This window comes from Lepidochelys kempii, chromosome 1 (genome assembly GCF_965140285.1).
Source record: "Lepidochelys kempii isolate rLepKem1 chromosome 1, rLepKem1.hap1, whole genome shotgun sequence".
Classification (NCBI taxonomy): Eukaryota; Metazoa; Chordata; order Testudines; family Cheloniidae; genus Lepidochelys; species Lepidochelys kempii.
This window is the reverse complement of record NC_136380.1, coordinates 212,447,591-212,466,309: the sequence shown is the minus strand read 5'-3', so window position 1 is coordinate 212,466,309 and position 18,719 is coordinate 212,447,591. Positions and strand designations below refer to the sequence as shown.

The 18,719-nt window shown below is 48.2% G+C and overlaps 1 protein-coding gene across 1 annotated transcript in view; it reads right to left on the bottom strand.

Moving 5' to 3' along the window:
• Positions 1-14,589, bottom strand: part of CLCN1 (chloride voltage-gated channel 1) — a 53,258-nt gene extending 38,669 nt beyond the window's left edge. Inside the window, exon 1 of the mRNA XM_073331061.1 lies at positions 14,401-14,589. Coding sequence (XP_073187162.1) covers positions 14,401-14,589 — 189 coding nt within the window. The remainder of the gene's footprint in view (positions 1-14,400) is intronic.
• Positions 14,590-18,719: the final 4,130 nt, after the last annotated feature.

Here is an 18,719-nt window from a genome sequence, read left to right as displayed (position 1 = left end):
CAGCCTGGTATTTGAGAGTCAAGCTGGGCTCCTTCCCTCTTCATAAACCATAATAAAGGTTCTGCTACACAAATTGTGTCCTCACTGACACCTGTGCAACCACATTGTCTTCAAAGTGTAGTCTTATCTGTGCCTGTAAACTGCCCCCCACCACCTCCCGAAAGGCACAGGTGTCACAGAGAGCCTAATTATGTTGATGTTGTGCAGGATGGAAAGATCCCAGCTTGACCCTCACATCTCAAAGGGATGTTGTGGTGCTGCTTTTAAAAAGAAAACTTTTTTACTTGTAAATGGAGTACAGTTGATCTGGAATCATTGAGATGGTAAATACTAAGGCTATGTTTACACTTTGAGCTGGAAGGTGTAATTAGCGGCTTAAGTAGACATACCTGCACTAGCTCAGACTGAGCTAGGGTGCTAAAAATAGAAGCACAGATGCAGTGGTGGGAGGGGCTAGCTGCCCACAGTATGTGCCTTGCATCTTGGATGGGATCATACTTGTGGCGGCTTGCCATTTGCACCACCATGGCTACTTCTATTCTCAGTGCACTAGCTAAATCAGAGCTATTGCAGGAATGTCTACGCAAGCTGGGAATGACTAGGGTGACCAGATGTCCCGTTTTTAAAGGGATAGTCCCGTATTTAAGCCCCCCTGCAGGTGTCCTGACTTTTTCTTTAAAATGGGTAAATTTTCCCATATTTTCTGTCTCCCCCCACCCCGCATCAGTACTGGCGGGTCCTGCTGCTGGCCAGATCCCTGCTCGTCAGTCACCAGCCCACTAGCAGGGAGCAGGGAGGGGGTACAGTGACTGACGATGGGGGTGCGTGTGCAAGGCTGGTGACGGAGCAAAGATGCAGCGCGCAGGGCCAGCCGCTCCCCACTCTGGTCTGTCAGCACAGCCCCTGCTACATGTTGGCTTTTGGCCCTCAAGACCCGTCCCGCATCCCATTTCTGGCTGGCACTAACTGTGCATTGCAAGCTGTGGTGGTTAGTCAATGCAGGCAGGCACCAGGCGGCGGCCAGTTACGTGTCACCTTTATGGACTCCCCCTCTCACTGTCCTCTCCCTGCTTTGCCCCTTCACCCCCTAAGCCCCGCTGCTCCTCCATATCGCCCCAGGTGGGGCACATCCTGCTCCCAGCACTGTGCAGAGAACCAGCTCCTGGTCAGAGCTCTCAGCTCATCACAGCCTGGCTGTCAGGCTCCTTCCTTCCCCCACTGCCTCTGGCTGGGCCAGCGCCCTGGGAAAGCTCAAGACCCACCGGCCCAGTCACTGGCCAGGAGGAGCCAAGCCCTACATGTGCCAAAGCCCTGCACAGCACTGGCATGGGAAAGCCTCTCCACCCCTCAGCTTAGCTCTGGAGTTGGGGGGGGGAAGCAATTTCCAGCTTGTTCCTGTATCCTCCCCTGCTGAGCCACCTCTCTGGCTGGTTCACTGAAGGCCCTGAAGTCAGGTTCCCTGGGCCCTGGTGCACAATATGTCCTTAGGGCTTAACCCCTTCCTGCCCATGCTGGAGCCGGGGGACAGGAGGTGGTTGGGTTATGTCAGTGCCCAGCAGCAGCCTGGAGGTATTAGCTGCCTGATCCTGCTGCTGTTGGGGAGGGTTAACGTTGTTCTTCTTGTGATTATTCAGATTTTCTCTTTAGAGAATTATTTTTGTAGAGCTCTTCTTGGCAGAAATATGAAATGTGGGGGGCCTATTTTCAAATAAAAGTTTTTATTCCTCTTGTAAAAAAATAAAATAAATACAAAATTAAAAAAAAAAAAAAACAATGTGCAGGGAGGAAGGAACAAGCTGCTTCCAGCTGGGAATGGGGGGCATGAGGGGAGAAGAAAAAGAAATGAACTCTGCAAAGACATGGCCAGGTCATCCCTTCCTCCCCTCCTCCCCTGCTGCATCTGGAAGTAGCTCCTGTCACTTCCCTCCTTCACAGTGCCAAAAGGTTGCTGCTGACCATATTGTGGTGTGAACCCTGGCAGAAATCTTGGGGGGTGGGGGTGGGCATGTGACCCTGCATGCCCCCCCCCATCTGTTGTCTCGGCAAGACATGGCACCAGGTATCGGGAGAGCATTGTCTCATTCTGTAAAGCCCATGGGGGTATTGTTTTGAGCTTAATAATAGTAATAATACAGTGTAAAGGTGTAAACATCCTCAGATCCCTCTCCAGGGAGGCCTGACTCCCCTGTCAAAAGTCTTTAGTGTTTCCACTCCTGCTCTCCTTGCTCGCCTTGTCCCTATGTCCCAGCTGTGGATCCACTCCACCTCACGGGGCTGACTAGTGTGACCCTGCTTCCCCTATTAGAAAAGATGGGCCAAATTCAGATCTCATGCAAAGCAGTTGGTTTCACTGGAGGAGCACACACTTACACCAGGACTGAATTTATCCCTCTATATTTTAATCTAAATGCATGGTCTGCACCCATCCCCCTTTCAGGTGCTATTACTTCTGCAAACCCCATAAACTAAACTGGACTATGCCTGGTAATAGTTGGAGGAGAGACCTTCTGAAAAGGCCAGGTGTTGCACAGAGTGGTGTGGGTAACTCAAATAAGCCAGCAAATATATAGAGATGTACAGTATGGTATAATCAAATGTGAAATTTCTTCTGGTTACAGACACTCCCTGGAATTGGTGCAGATGTAAGGGGACTGTTGTAATGATGCTGCCCGTGGGAGCCAGCTGAGGTCACTCAATTAGGGTGAACTGCAAACAGAACGGGGCAGACAAACCCCAAAACCTGGTGGATATTCCAATATTTAGATATACCAAGCCAACACAAAACAGCTTCTATAGTACAGTAACTCCACACTTAAAGTCCTCTCTCCTTAACGTTGTTTCAAAGTTACGTCGCTGCTCAATTAGGGAACATGCTCATTTAAAGTTGTGCAATGCTCCCTTATAACATCGTTTGGCTGCCTGCTCTGTCCACTGCTTGTAAGATTTTGTGGAAGAGCAGCAACTTTACAAGGGAGCATTGCACAAGTTCCCCTTCTCCACCTCCTCCCCCTCCCTCCCAGCGCTTCCCCCACTTTCTGGGAGGGAGGGGGAAGAGAGCCCCCTCCTTTCCCACCGTCCCAGAAAGTCAGAAAGCGCCACGTCTCCACTCCTCTCCCTCCCCCCCAGAAAGTCCTAATCGCCGACAAACAGCTGTTTGGCAGCGCTTAGGACTTTCGGGGAGGGGGGAAAGGAGCTGCTCCAGATGCGGTGTGCTCCAGAGAAGAGGTGGAGTGGGAGTGGGAAGAGGAGGGCCTGGAGTGGAGCGGGGACAGGAAGAGGTGGGTCTGGAGCATCCCCTGGCAAAGTCGACGCATATTCTTCTCTGGGTAAGCTGCCACTGCTGCTGCGAAGGTGCTTCCTAGCGTCCTTGCCTGCAGTGGGCTGTGCCTGTGTGGGGTAAGCCAGGGGCACTTCCCAACCACAGTACAGTACTGTACAGTACATAATGCCTTTTGTCTGCCCAAAAATTTTTTCCTTGAAACCTAACCCCCCGCATTTACATTAAATCTTATGGGAAAATTGGATTCGTTTAACATCATTTCACTTAAAGTTGCATTTTTCAGGAACATAACTACAACATTAAGTGAGGAGTTACTGTACCTCACTGGTTACTCAGAAGTTCAAACAATGCAGTTCCCTTAAAGTACCAAGCCTCAGGCCTCTATCCAGTCACACGTCAACCATATAATGATGACTTGGAGAGGAAGGGGTAGCTCAGTGGTTTGAACATTGGCCTGCTAAACCCAGAGTTGTGAGTTCAATCCTTGAGGGGGCCATTTAGGGATCTGGGGCAAAAATTGGGGATTGGTCCTGCTTTTCAGCAGGGGGTTGGACTAGATGACCTCCTAAGGTCCCTTCCAACCCTGATATTCTATGAATTCTGAAAATCTTACTTCATCATATAAAATAACAGGTTTTCCCAATCCCAAAGGATCAGGCCCCAGACCCAGGTACAATTATAACTTAGATCTTACCCAAAATACACACTATAGTCAATTTTTGTTAACTAAACTAAAATTTATTAAAAAAAGAAGAGAGAGTGTTGATTAAAAGATCAATCTCCATACAGACTTGAATTCAATTCTTGAGGTTCAGATAGATAGCAGAGATGAGCTTGTAGTTGCCAAAAATCCTTTTAGAAATGGTCCATAGGTTATAGTCCAATGTCCATATTCAGTGTGACTCCAGTCAGTGACTGGGGATCTCAATCCTTATGGCTTAAGGTTTCCCCCTCTTGAAACCCAAAGTAGATCTGAGATGAAGAAGGATCATGTCCCAAGGTTTTTATAAATTTCCAACAGCCTTTTGGCCTGAGAAAACAATAGGCTTAACTTTCCTTCTCCTAAACATCATGGCAATTAGCACAGGGTAATTTATCCATTAAACAGTTCAGATACAGGTTACCACAACCTTCAAAGAGACATATAGACAACAATACAATTTTACTCAAGTGTCTTCATAAATGTTAATATTCCTTTTTTGATCTTTGAATCAAAGCTATAGCAATAGACAAGACTTGTTTGCTTACATCACAAGACCTGAGCACATATCTACCCTTCTATCTCTAATAATGCAGGCTTGCATTTTAAAGCTCTATTCATTTACATATCTTCCTAACCAGTCTTTAAAGTTCAGCTATGGGTCAGGTCAGTCTGTGAGTTAATTAATTCTTTCTGGCCTTATCTCACCTTTCAATGAAATATTATACTACACTCATAACGTCACAGGGGGTGTTTTGGTTGGCTAGCTCCTAGTACCAAAAGAAAGGGGAAGGGTCGATGGGAAATCAGGACCCTGAGACTGAGAGTCCCCATGAACAATGGGGAGAGGCCAATGCTCCAGGTCAGCCTGATTGACAGGGCCGGCAGGCTAATCAGGGAGTCAGGAGGCCAGTGGGGTCCCATCTTCTGTGTGAGCTGGAATTGCCTGGGTCAGACAGAGTGGGGCTGAGCTAAGAAGAAAGCCTGGGCCCAAGCTGAGCTAGGGAGCAGAGCTATGTCAGATCCAGAGGGGTTAGAAAAACAGCCCAGGAAGCAGGTCAGTGCTGGGAGCAGAGTGACAGAAGCAGCCCACACAGCAGACTTGTCCTGGGAGCAGATCTGCAGCAACCAGAGCCAGAGGGGCCAGAGAAGCAGCTCAGGGAGCTGGAGGCAGAGCAGCAGCAGCAGTGCTGAGGCAGAGTGGAGCTGGGCCTGGACCAATCCGGAGCCAGGTGCAGTGAGCAGCTGGGGAAAGCAAGGGGGACCCTGGGCAGCAGTCCCAGTGCAGGAAGACACCCATGCAGGCCAGACTTCGAGGGGGATCGTAACCTCGACGGGGCGGGGCGACACTGGGAAGAAAGGTCCTGCCACCTACAGCCTGAGAGCATATGGCCACCGCCAGAGCAAGTGTCCGACCCGCAGCATCCCTGCAGCACAGCCAGGGCCTAAGAAGGAGGCCTGGGATTTGTGAGGAACAGACTGTGAACTTCCCTTACATTCCAGAGACGCTGGTTGTGATGTCCCCGTGCCACAGAGCAGGGTTATGTGTTTTCCTTTAACCTTTCCCATTTTTTCCTTATTTTTTTAATGGATTGCTGTTTAATAAATTGTATTTACTTTGAACTGTATGAAATGATCAATGGGTCAGGGAAGCATCCAATCCAGAGAGAGCACCCCGGAGTGGGGACATCCTAGCCCCTACTCTAAGTGACCACAACAAGGTTGGGGGTCAAGCCCCCCAGGAATCCTAGGCCCAGTCTTGTTGGGGATACGAGGACTCTGCCACACAGGAGAGTGGAAGGGGAGCCCTTGAGGTCAAGCAGGCCTCTGGTTAAAGGAAGTGGGAGCAAGAACTCAGATCCTTTCTCTAGCCCACTTCACCAGGGTAGTGGATAAGCCAGGAAAGTTCCCTACAATAGCAGGACCATTCCCCCGCTTACACAGATGCCCTCGGGTTTTGACATGAAATCCCATGAGTTGCAGTGGGGCTTTCACTCACTGTTGCATTGTGATGCCATGAGAACACAGCATTCTCCCCAGGGAGTGGAGGCTGCAGCAGCTATGGGTGTGCATGGGACTCTTGAAATTATTTTACCACTTTAGTTATCCCACAAAGAATTCATAAACCCCGTGGGTGTCCTGGGAATTTGGGGATAGGTGGAAGCTCCACCCTTCGCTGTAGACATTGCAGGTGCCTAAAGCAAACTCTACCTCCCTGAATGTGCATTTTTTAAATGGCATTTTTAAAAATTTGTCTGAAGGTGGCAGGGGATAGGGGTTTGCTCAGTATTTCAGTCTTTCTTCCACCACCTGCCAGCCAGCCCTCAATCTCCTCTGAGACCCCCTTCTTTGGGTACCAGATACAACCACAAGTATCTCCAGCTCTCTTCAGCCAAAGAGAAAGTTGGGCTGAGAGATACCATTTGGGGGATCGCTAGGGAACACATACAGGGGGCTGGTGCAGCTCACCGTAGGGTGATGCCCTCAGGGCTGCCTCATGCATTAGCCATCCCTGTCACACCTCCCTGCAGCCAGCTGGGATCTCTCACGTCCAGATGGCTGCAAGAATTGCCTCCAACTTCTCTTCCTGCCAGGGTGGGTGGCTGTGGGACTGCCCTGCAGGCAGCGTGGCAGCCACTCTGCCTCCCCTCTCGCAGCTACCCGTGCTGGATTCCAATGGGGAGGGAACAACAGGCAGAATCAGCAGAGACATGTGAGGCAGACCTAGTGCTGGCCTCAGCCACTCCCTCAAACAGCCCTCTCTGAGCACATAGCTACCCCAGACCTCAGAAACAGCAGCCACTCAACCTACCACTCTCCAGCACCCCAGACCACTACCCAGCACCCCCACACCTCCACACCTCCTCCGCCAGAGATGCCTACTTCTATGTGGCTCCACACCCTGTCTCCATCACTGCTTGAAAGTATAAGGCTATGTGCAAATTAGTTAAAATATGCAAATTAGGTCATTAAATAATTTGCATGAAATGTCCCACATTGAGCTGCACCAAACTTGGCAGCCATGCCACCTCACAGAGAGAAAGAGTGAGAGCAGGAGAGATCTCTAGGCAGGGACACACTTGAGCTGAGGGAGACAGACCAGCTCAGAACAGTATGACTTCCCCACCCTTTAATGTCCTCAGAGACTAGGTACTCTTAGAAGGTCCGGGGTTACATGGAAACTCCAGGTTTCAGAGTAACAGCCGTGTTAGTCTGTATTCGCAAAAAGAAAAGGAGTACTTGTGGCACCTTAGAGACTAACCAATTTATTTGAGCATGAGCTTTCGTGAGCTACAGCTCACTTCATCGGATGCATGATGATCCGATGAAGTGAGCTGTAGCTCACGAAAGCTCATGCTCAAATAAATTGGTTAGTCTCTAAGGTGCCACAAGTACTCCTTTTCTTTATGGAAACTCCAGGGATCCTGGCTGTGCTCTCTTGTAGGGTATCAGGCTCCAGAGGGAGTAGCTGCCCTCCCTCCTTCTGGGCTCAGCAAGTAGGGTGGGGAGTGATTTGTTTGAGAAGCTGAGAATAGGCGGCTCCTCGTCACATGCCCTTCAATGACCCGACGTTGGCTTGAGGGCTCATTGAAGCTCGTGTTCCCCTGCTGGTGGCATGTCCTGAGGTCTTGGCACTTCACACCTCCCAGAATGTAGCCCTCCCCCACCCTCCAGCCCACACACACAAGAGTCCTTTAAGATTTTCTGAGTGCCAGGAGGGGGATGGGCCTTGCTTGGAACAGCAGAACCAGACACTTCAGCAGGAGAATCACAGGATATAAAAGAGAGAGACATAAAGCATCATGAGTTACCCTGAGCCCCATACATGAGGGTTTGTCCAGACTCATTTGTAAGTGCTGCAGGAGATGGGGCTGCCATCACGTCCCTTGGGGATTCTAACCAGGCCAAAATGTCCCCCATTTGCTGAAGTTCAGCTATCTCCACTTGTACCAGCCTGAACAATCCCTCTCTAGAGTCTTTGGTGTTTACGCTCTGGAGATACTTGTAAGCAGTTATCACACTCCGCTCACTCAGTCACTGCTTTTCCAAGGCGTTTTCCTGGCTGTCAGAGACTGCCCAGTTCCCCCTGCACACTGTATGGTCCCATACCACCTGCTGGGCATGCTCCTCAGCTAACTACCCTGTTGTTGGAAATGCTCCTTATCCCTCCTCCACCCTAGAAATGCACCTTGCCTGCTGCAAGGCTACTGTAGGCCATCCAGGGATAAGGAGGGAACTAGTGGGCAAGGAGTAGAAGCTGGAGGGGTTAGTATGTATCTTGAGTACTTGGAGGGTGTTAGATCATTTCTGTAGTGGGGATGTTGTGTAACTGGAGAACTCAGCATTATAGGAAGGGAGTTGGGAACTGAGTGAAGGAAACCTACAGTGGTGGGGCCAGGTTGGGCACTTTTGGGAGGCAGAGGCAGTCTGTACACTGAGATGGAGCCAAGTCTCTGTCAAGGGGAAAAAGGGACAAAGAGTTAGAACAAGGGATTTCATACTTAATGCCAGTCTTTTAGGATAAATCCATCTCCCCCGCCATTAACACGAGCAGGAGTTACCCACACTGAGTAACATAAGAAGATCTCTTCCTCCTTTTTGTTCTTCCAGACCCCAGCTGGTGGTCACAAGGACAGCTGCCCATACCAGGAAACCTAAACGTGCTAGGCAGAGGAGCTCAGAACTCACTGCAGGCAGGTCTGGGAAAGAGAGGGTCAGTTTCATTTAGTTACTAACTGCTTCCCTGGTCAGACATTTCCATCCAAGGATCTCAAAGCACGGAAGACATTAAGCCTCACAGCCTCCTGAGGCGAGGTAGGTCAATATTATTATGCCCATGTTACGAAGGGAGAAACTGAGGCATCAGGTAGGAAAGGGACTTGCTCACATGGCAAATAAGTGTCAGCATCACAAATACAACCCAGGAGTTCTGACTCCCAGTTATCTGCCCTGGCCGCCAGACCATGCGCCATCTCTCATTCGTTATGTGGATTTCACCCGGCCAATGCATTTGAGTGTATCTGGATCACCTCACCTAATGTTTGCTCCATTATCACACATGGACCAGGAATGGACTGTCATTAGTTCAGGTAAAATGAACAGCATCCAAGCTATGAACTGGAACCTGAGCGATGTATGATGCTCAAACAAGACTGCTTTGACTCGTCTAAAGAGGCCTGAAAGCAGAAACTCCAGGGGACCACCCAGCTGAGTGCTGCTGCCAGCCAGTCAGCCTCCTGCTGCACTTGCCCGGGCAGCCTCATTTGACAGGAGGATGAAAGAATCAGGACTTGGAGGAAAATGAGTTAGTCCCAGGGGGCAGGGAAAGGACTTGGAAGAAAGGTCTGTCCAGTGAAGACAGGTTAAAGTCTGTATGGAGCTTGTGTGTGAGTGTTTGTTTGTTGGGGCTGAGGAAGAGTCTCACAAGAAAAAGGAATATGAACTAGAAGAGGCCAGGTGAAAAAACCTATCTGGAGTAGCTAGAAAAATTTGTTGATTCAGGCTGGTTAGACTGGATCAACTGGAAGGGTTGCAATAGCCCAAGTGAAAGGCCTTCATACAGCAGGTCCTGCCCAACTGGAAGCAGGAGATACCAAAAATCACATTAACTGTCCAGTTCTGATGGCAGACCAAATATCCAGGCTTCTAGGTGCTTCTAGACCTCTGGAATTGTCTGAGATCATAAGGAGGAAGGGGTAGGAGGAAAGAGTAGGACAGAGCCTTGAAAATTAAAGCGTCTGGCATTCCTAGTACTTAGGAAAACTGGGATATGCCAGGAACTCCCCATTCTGTCAGGGGAGAAGAGATGTATAACTAAAAAAATAGCACAACAGGTTTCCTGCCATTGACTGGGGGTGGGGTATGTGTGTGAGAGACAGTCCCTCTCTTGATGGGACTAGTTCAGTGACTTCACTTTTTCAGCACAGGGAGCAACCTCAGTACCAGAAAAAAACAGGAAATTTGCAGAGGATCCTGAGAAGCAGCTGGAGGGATGGACCTGAAAGGAAAGATTAAAGGGGCTAAGTATGTCTAGCTCGGCTAAATGATGACTAAGAGGGAACATAATAACAGGCTCCAAATATCTGAAGGGTGTAAATACTGAGGAGGGAGAAGAAGCTAAAAGTAAATTAAATGAAATTGGGCAATGGTAAATTTCAGGATGGATATAAGAAAGTATTTCTTAGTGGTGAAATCTAGTAATCTACTAGAGCACAGAAGAGATTCCCAAAGGAAGTGAGGGAAGCCTCATGCCTTGAGTTATTCTAAGGGAGGCTGGAGAGAGCACCAGGTAAAATGTATGTATGTAGTGATGATCTCACAAGACTTACCGATTTGCTATTCTTGTCCTGGGCAACTGCATGCAGTTGCCAGTATAACTCAGTCCAAAACACGAACTGCTTCCCATTCACCTTAGCCTTAACAGCAGCCTCCTCATCCCCTGCTGTCCCAGTGCTGGGCTGCCCACACAGCCCTGCCAATGCCCCTCAGTCCTGCCCTGCAACCTCCATGCTATTCCAGTGCTGAGCTCCCCACACAGCCCTGTCAATGCCCCTCAGTCCTGCCCGGCAGCCCCCTGCTATTGCAGTTCTACTTCAACTAGCAGTGTGATGTGGCCACAGTTCCTCTTGGGCTTGATGTTTGAGACCTCACTATATTCATTTCATGTGTAACTTTAAATATCAAGATAAGTCTCTAGACCTAACGGGACATAAAGTCATTGCCTCATCCACCATATCTCCCACAGCAATCTCCTGGTAATTATTGTACCTCCAATTCCCCTTTTGCTCGCCCACTCACTGCTCAGAGAACCCCCTGCTGCGAGTGGGGGACTCAGAATGGGAGACTGTTCTAGTGTGACTCACAACCTGCTTGCTGCACTCCCTGCAGCACCTGGAACTTCTTTGGGAAAGCGTCTTATTTAAGATGTAGAGATAGAATGATCCAAAACTCCACTGTGCAGCAGCATTCATGTATAGATGATTCTTTGTGGGTATGCATCGGACAGTGCATGTGCATGAGGGTCTCTCTGTGTGTGTATGTGGCAGAGAGCAAGAGAGAGAGAGATTCTGTGAGTGGGAGGTTGGGAGGCTGTGTGCATTCACATATATGCACAAGAGGTTATGTGCATGCATGTGTGTCTGTGCAAGTTATGTGTGTGAAGCTGTGAGTGTCCACATATGTATTTATGCTGGGGGGTTGTGCACATGCAATATATGTGCATGAGAAATGCGTGTGCAAGGCATGTTTGTGCATGAATGTATCTTTTTGTGAAGCTGTATGTGCATATGTTTGTATGTTTGAGACCTATGTACATATTGCTGTGTGTCTGAGTGTGTGCATGTGTTCAGTGAGTGTGCAAACATCTGTGTGGCTGCATGTGTATGGATGTTGAAGGAGAATGTGTGAGACCATGTACGCATATACATGTGGGGGGTATGTATGTGTATGTGCATGCACACGTGTGACTTCATGCTGTTTTTTGCATGAGGGCGTGTTTATGCATGTGCACTCAGGTAGAGGACATTGAGGGAAAAACATGTGTTTGACTACTTGAGGTATGTGTCTGCTTATAACTCCATGCAGTGTCTGGGAACCAGGGCATGTGTGTAGGGTGTTTGGTGTCATTGTTTGTGGTGTCTGTGTCCCTGTGTGCTTGTTTGTGTGTGAGAGCGGGTGGACATGGGGGTGGCTTTGTGTGTGTCTAGGTAGCTCTGCTTATGCGTGAGGTTGTGTGTGTTAGTGTACTGTGTTTGTATGGATGTGCTTTGATGATGGAGCATGCATATATTATATATTATCTGGGTGTGTGTATGTGTATGTGTTTATCCATCTGTCTCTCATTCTGTGTGTTGTTAGGCAATCTTTAGAAGAGAACAATTTATATATAACAAATTTAGACTACTTTTCTGTTTGCAGACACTTTCCAATTTTTCTATTTTGGCTCGTTCTTCCAAATTATTCAGCAAATGGTTCCTGTGAATATATTTCGGTCTAGGGGCCACTTGTAACTCTTTGCTGTGGCTGCTATTGCTGATGAAAGTTTGTTATTTTTGTCCGTGTGATTGGTCACCTAAGCCACATGATCTGGCATTTTGCTCCCCGATTGGATGGCTGACACCTTTCTATACAGGAGGATAGAAATCAAAGCATTCTCAAGATGGGAAGCTGTGCATGAATATTCACCAGATTGTCACTTTCTGATACCAACAAAAATCACTCATCTAAATATTTATGAAAAACAACTAGAAAGAGGCTGTGACGGGTTCGGTCACAGAGACACCCCCCCCCCCCCCCCGGGACTGTCACGTGACGTGCTGGAATTACCTCTGAGCCCATTTTCCCTGCCGGCTTGGGACTCCAAAACCCTGCCTTGTTGAGCCAGACACACTAGCTTGCTGGAACACAGACCCAGGTCTGGTCCACACCCCAGAGCTGCAGACTTTAACCAAAAACTGCTCAGCAGGTCACTTATCTCCAGCACCCAGACACCCAGTTCCCAATGGAATCCAAACCCCAAATACATCCATTTTAATCTGTATAAAGCTTATACAAGGTAAACTCAAAAACTGTCCACTCTCTATAACACTGATAGAGAGGTATGCACAGCTGTTTGCTCCCCCAGGTATTAATCACTTACTCTGGGTTAATTAATAAACAAAAGTGATTTTATTAAGTATAAAAAGTAGGATTTAAGTGGTTTCAAATAATAACAGACAGAACAAAGTAAGTTACCAAGCAAAATAAAACAAAACACACAATTTTAAGCCTAACATATTAAGAAACTGTTTATAGATAAATCTCACCCTCAGAGATGTTCCAATAAGATTCTTTCACAGACTACACTCCTTCCTATTCTGGGCCCAATCCTTTCCCCTGGTACAGCCCTTGTTAGTTCCAGCTCAGGTGGTAACTAGGGAATTTCTCATGACTGGCAGCCCCCTTTGTTCTGTTCCATCTCCTTTTATAGCTTTGGCCCAAGGTGGGAACCCTCTGTCTCTCTGGATCCCCACCCCTCCTTCTAAATGGAAAAGCACCAGATTTAAGATGGATTTCAGCATTATGTGATATGGTCACATGTCCTGTGAGCCCTCATTCTTCATTCTTCTAGGGCTGGCCCGCGTGTACCCAGGGAGGTTTGCAAGTAAACAGAGCCATTTATAACCAATTGTCCAAGTCAATGGCAGCCATCAAACTTCCAAACCATCATTAATGGCCCACACTTTGCACAATTACAATAGGACCTCAGAGTTAGACTTCATATTTCTAGCTTCAGATACAAGAATGATACATGCACACAAATAGGATGAACACACTCAGTAGATTATAAGCTTTGTAATGATACCTTACAAAAGACCTTTTGCTTAAGCATATTCCAGTTACATCATATTTACACTCATAAGCATATTTCCATAAAACATATGGAGTGCAACGTCACAGAAGCCAGAAAAAACATCCAGACAAACTGGCAGCATTTTATTCAAACAAATGTTTGCAAATACTTTCCAGCCCTGTTCACTCTCTCACTCTGTCTTTCACTCTCTCACTCTTTCTGTCTATAATCACTGGGCTAAATTCACTGTCATTGTAAAGCCCCTTTGTTGCCAGCTAAACCTGAGCAAAGTGGCTGAAAAGCAGACATAAGGGCCTCCCCAGGGAATACCAGTGGAGGAGGCCTTTTTGTCAGGCACAGAGCTAGCATAACCAGCTCCTCATCTGCCCCCGCTGGAGCCTCTGGTGCAGGGAACATACCAGAGGCAGGTCATGAGCATGGCAAGGGGAGGGAGGTTGGCATGGGTGCAAATCAGAGCAGCATTAGGGGTTGAATAAATCTTAATCTGCACGAGGAGTCAAACCAGCCCCCAGAAGCCCCAGGATCAGGGAGGGGGTGGTGAAAGCTGTCTCTTGTTGGTCCCTGTGCTGGGCTCAGCACTAGTGCAGGGATAAATCATGGCATCGGGTGTGTATCTTTGTCTATACATCTATATGTGTTCTCTCTCTTTTTCTCTCTCTCCAGATCTCTCTAAATATTATCACAGTGGTGTCTCAGTGCTATGCTTTTGTGGTAGACTACATTTCTCTTATCACACTATACATATGTTATGGGGGCAGTTTTCTTCCCCCCACCCCACTTTCCCCATCTCCACGAAGTACTCTGTGTCCCCTGAAGGGGGGACAACCCTGGACAGCACTATTCAGTGTTCCTGAATGTAAGTGCCACCACAGAAGCCTGGTGGATGGGCCAATTCCAGCTCTGTGGGCCAAGGAACAAAGGGAGGGAGAGGTTTGGAAGGGCACTCTGATAGGGCTGCATGCTCCACGGCACCTCCAGGAGGACTCCCCAGAACCATTTCAGCCTCATCCGCCCATGTCACCCCACAGAGATCTATGCTGCCCCAACATCCCCATTGCCCAGCCCTACCTGTGGATGGCTGAGGGAGTTCTCCAGATAGTGCAGGTCATCCCCCGTACCCCTCACCTCGCACCCTGCCTCCGACGGGATTCCGTAACTGGTGCACTTCTCAAAGTGGACATAGACGTACTGAGGAGCACCACCCCACAGGGTTGAGTCCGATCTGGGCTCTGCCATCTTATGTTCAGAACTCTCCATGATGCTACTGCCCTGCCCCACAAACACACACTCTCAGCTGTGACGATGGTGCTGGTCTAGGCCCAACCCTGAACCACCTAGCCGGCTGGCCCAGAGCATGGCCTCTGCCTGTCATGTACTCCTACTCCTTATCTCTGTCTTTCTCTCTCTCTCTCTTTCCCCCCCTCACCCTCCTCCTTGTGTCTCTCTTACTTTCTCCTCTTCCTGCCCAAAGGCGTCTGGGGCAGTGATTGCAGGGTTTAACTATATTTATAGCAACCGTCCTCTGTCACATGATCCCCCCCCAGTGCCACATCTGATCTGAGCGAGAGGCATTAACTCTGCCAGGATTGAGTATCAGGTGTGTGCGAGGGGGGAATCCTGAAGGAGAGGGAAGGGGGGAGAAGAAGGCACTGAGGGAGAGAGAGATACACAGTGAGAAAAAAACCCAGAGGTACAGAGACACAGAAGGAGGAAGTGTGAGAAGGAAGGAGTGCCCGTCCAATGGCTCCCCTGTCCCTGCACATCTTTCCTGTCATGAGTGTGCCACATTTACAGTACCCCGTTAGTAGGTTGTTTCTTTCCTATGTTTCTCCAGCTCCCAAGAGAGCCTGGGGAACCAAAATTAAAAGGTAAAGGGGACCATGGGGCCCAGTGTGGAATCATGCAACTAGAACAAGCTGGGAATGTGCACAAAGCCCCATAAGTGTTCAAGGCCCTAGTGGCTGTGAGAGTAGCAGCACATGGAAGACGGGTCCTAGAGCACCTCCTGAAGGTACTTATAACTAGTCTTTAACCACATCCCTGCTGACTGCCCCAAGGATTAACTTGCTGTAAGAATGTAACTGAACTGAGTTTTGTGGGTGCTCAGCCTTGGCTCCTTTCAGAAATTTATTTGTCCTAGTGCTAAGGTTCCCATGGACTGGAGCAGCTGGGACCTTCACCCCATCTCTCTGCCTTCCATTTCACAGCTCTGCTTGCAGTCAGGCTAGGGAGCACCCAGTTCATCTGGGCCACTGAGCCTGCCAGCCAGTGACAAGAATAGGGAACACTTTCCTCCACATGGCCCAGCCGCAAGTCTTCATGCTGTTATTGGCCTGTCAGTGACTTTATGACTGTTAATGGGCTTTTAATTAATGAGGCAAGGAACCCAGGAATATTTCTTTGGCAGGAATCGCATGCAGGGAAAGAGGAAATCATATGCCTGAGACACAACTGTCCAGGAGCTGTTATCAGCCCCTTCCTTCCTCCTGTGGAAGCTAAAAAGGGTCAGCCTCTCTGAACGGTCCCAGTCCCTTGTGTGTATCTCCTGGGGTTTGATCACTCTCTCCATGATAAAGAGGCTGCCCCAGTCCCCACACAATCCCCCCAAGAGCAGGGATTACCCAGCTTTTCACTCTGGGGACCACTTTGCGGGGAAGATGGCCCTTTCATGGGCTCAGTCCCATACTGCTTGGGGTCTCCAAATGTTCCATTCCACAGTCCCAGTTTGAGACCCCCTGCTTCAGCTTTCCAACCCTTCCTTCTCTCGTTCTGTGGGAACATTAAAGGGAGATTCTCTATTTAGATCTGCCCAAAATCCCCTGGTGAGGATCCCCTAGAAGAGATTCCCCCTCTGCGTCTCTCAGCCCTTCTTTCCCTATGTGACTCTTACAAGTGGTCACCCAGCTCGGAACTGCCCATACTCCTGTGTGCATCCCCTGTCCGTGTCTGTTGCCATCAACCTCCCACCTCTGCTGTGAATCACCCCAGTTCATCCTCCATGTATCCACTGAAGTGATATCCCTCTCTGTCTCTCACCCTCCCCCCATCTCTCTTACTGCCCTCAGCCCCCCAAGTCCTCCTTGCTACCTGGTTTCATCATTGCTTGGCATATCACTCCCCTTCCCCCAAGACACAGCAGCATTGTACTGTGGTGCTTGGCAAGTGACCCATGTGACCCCACTCCAGGACCAGTAAACATTTCTCATTTTGGGTAAGTGTACAAAGCAGGGGACAGTGCAAGGAGCCTTCACTATTGGCACAAACTCAGGGGTGGCTCCTCATTACTGCTCCAGCATCTACCCAAGATAGCTGACTGTGCAAGAGGACATATGCTGCAGAGCTGAGCAAATAATGGATTTTGGGGTTCAGGGGCCAAACTAAAAAATCTGGGGAAAAATCCACTTTGATTCGAACTGAAATCAATTTTTTCAACATTTTCCATCGAATTGAAAAACTAGGAAAAAATTGATTTTGAATCAACCAAATCATTTCAATTCATTTGAAATGATTTTTTTCTCCAGATTTTCATTGTGATTTGGCCATTTTGGGTGTTCTTCACCCTCTTTTGTGTTTTTTTTTAATTGGCCAAATTTGAAAACAAAATGCCAGTTTGAAATGAAAAAAATCAAAATGAAATGTCTCAAAATGGTTGAAAAGAAACATTTTGAATTTTTGGAAAAAATCAGGGGTTTTGTCCAGTTTGATCCAATTCATGAAACATTTCAGAGCCGCAAAAAAATGCATTTTTGGTGAAATTTCTACTCTCTGAAAAAATGTCACCCCGTTCTAATATGCCTCAACCCCTCACAGGTGTGGCCCCTCTGCATGCCTGGCAGCACTGGGACGGCAGATCTGGATTCCCCCAAAGCACAGTGCTCATGGCACTCCCCTCAGGTTGCAAACCCCCATCTCAGCATGGGGCTGTGACTACAGCCCTGTACTCTATTTTTATTTAAAACAGCATGAAACAGAAAGGAAGAGAAATGGAGGGAAGACTCACATGAGATGGGAGTCTCCTCCTGTCAGCCATCTGTCTCTCTCTCTCTTTCTCCTTCCCTCGCCAGCTCACTCTCAAGCCCCACGTTCTTTTCTGATCCCCAGTCTCTCACTCCAGGCCAACACTCACTTCTTCTGTCTCTAAGGATGCTGCAGTCACCTGTTTAGACCTGCTGTAATATAGTTCCTAGTCTCCCACCCACTCACCCTCCCAAACCCTTCCCACCTGCCACCTTTATGATGTAAACAGTGAGACTTCTCCTCCCAGGTTCTCACTGAAGAGGAGTGAGAGGAGGGGGCGATATCTAGACCGACCTTGGGTGCTAGCACCTCTCTCACAGCCCTGTCCTGGAAATTTATTACCTCAAATCCCAGTGCTATCAATCACCAGGAGTAGGACTAATACTACCCACTGTGCCCTGCCCATACAGTTCTCAAACACCAGGTTCTGAGCCTTGTGTTCAAACCAGGGATTAGAGGAATAACAATCTCATACATTTCTCTGGCACTTTCATTCTAAAAGGCCCTAGAGCGCTTTACAATCTCTGTGTATAAGAATCTCAGGACCCCCCATTAGAATGCAGCCCCCTCCCAGATGGAACATGACAGCTGTTTAGTGGGCCATTCAGCAATGCTACACAACAGCTTAGAGCAAAGGGTGATGAAGAATCCTATATTGAATTAAAACTTCAGGGAGATGAGGGAAGAATTTGAGGAGGCAGAGTTACTATTATGCAAAACAACTTGTACAGAGTGCCAGCAAGGTAGACAGAGCTTTACACACACATAGAGCACGGCACTTTCCTTATACACATGTTCTCTGTGTATATAAAATCTCCTCACTGTATTTTCCACTGCATGCATCCAATGAAGTGAGCTGTAGCTCACGAAAGCTCATGCTCAAATAAATTGGTTAGTCTCTAAGGTGCCACAAGTACTCCTTTTCTTTTTGCAGATACAGACTAACATGGCTACTACTCTGAAACCTTTCAACTGTAGGCTACTAGTCCAAATCCAGCCTAACTCGGTAGTGAATGAAAATTGTTTCCACCTGACAACTGCTCTGTGAGCTGTTTGAAATGAGTTAGGTGGGTCTTTGTCCGTTTCCTAGTAGGACAGGTATCCACATTCCAAACAGCAGCATCTCAATTGGTTCCCTTACAGGTATTCTCAGCAATGGCTCATAGACTGAATGGGGCATGCAGACTCATCCTTAGAGACTGGTTTCCTTAGAGACCCATATGCAAGCTTGTGATACTGCCAGCTGTGTACCTGTTGTGGGGATACTTCAGTCTCCAAAGCCATCAGTGAAGCACCTTTCACAGTTGGGTAATGCTGCCATCCCAGACCTATGCTGATGAAATCTTTATAACACAACATTCCACCATGAA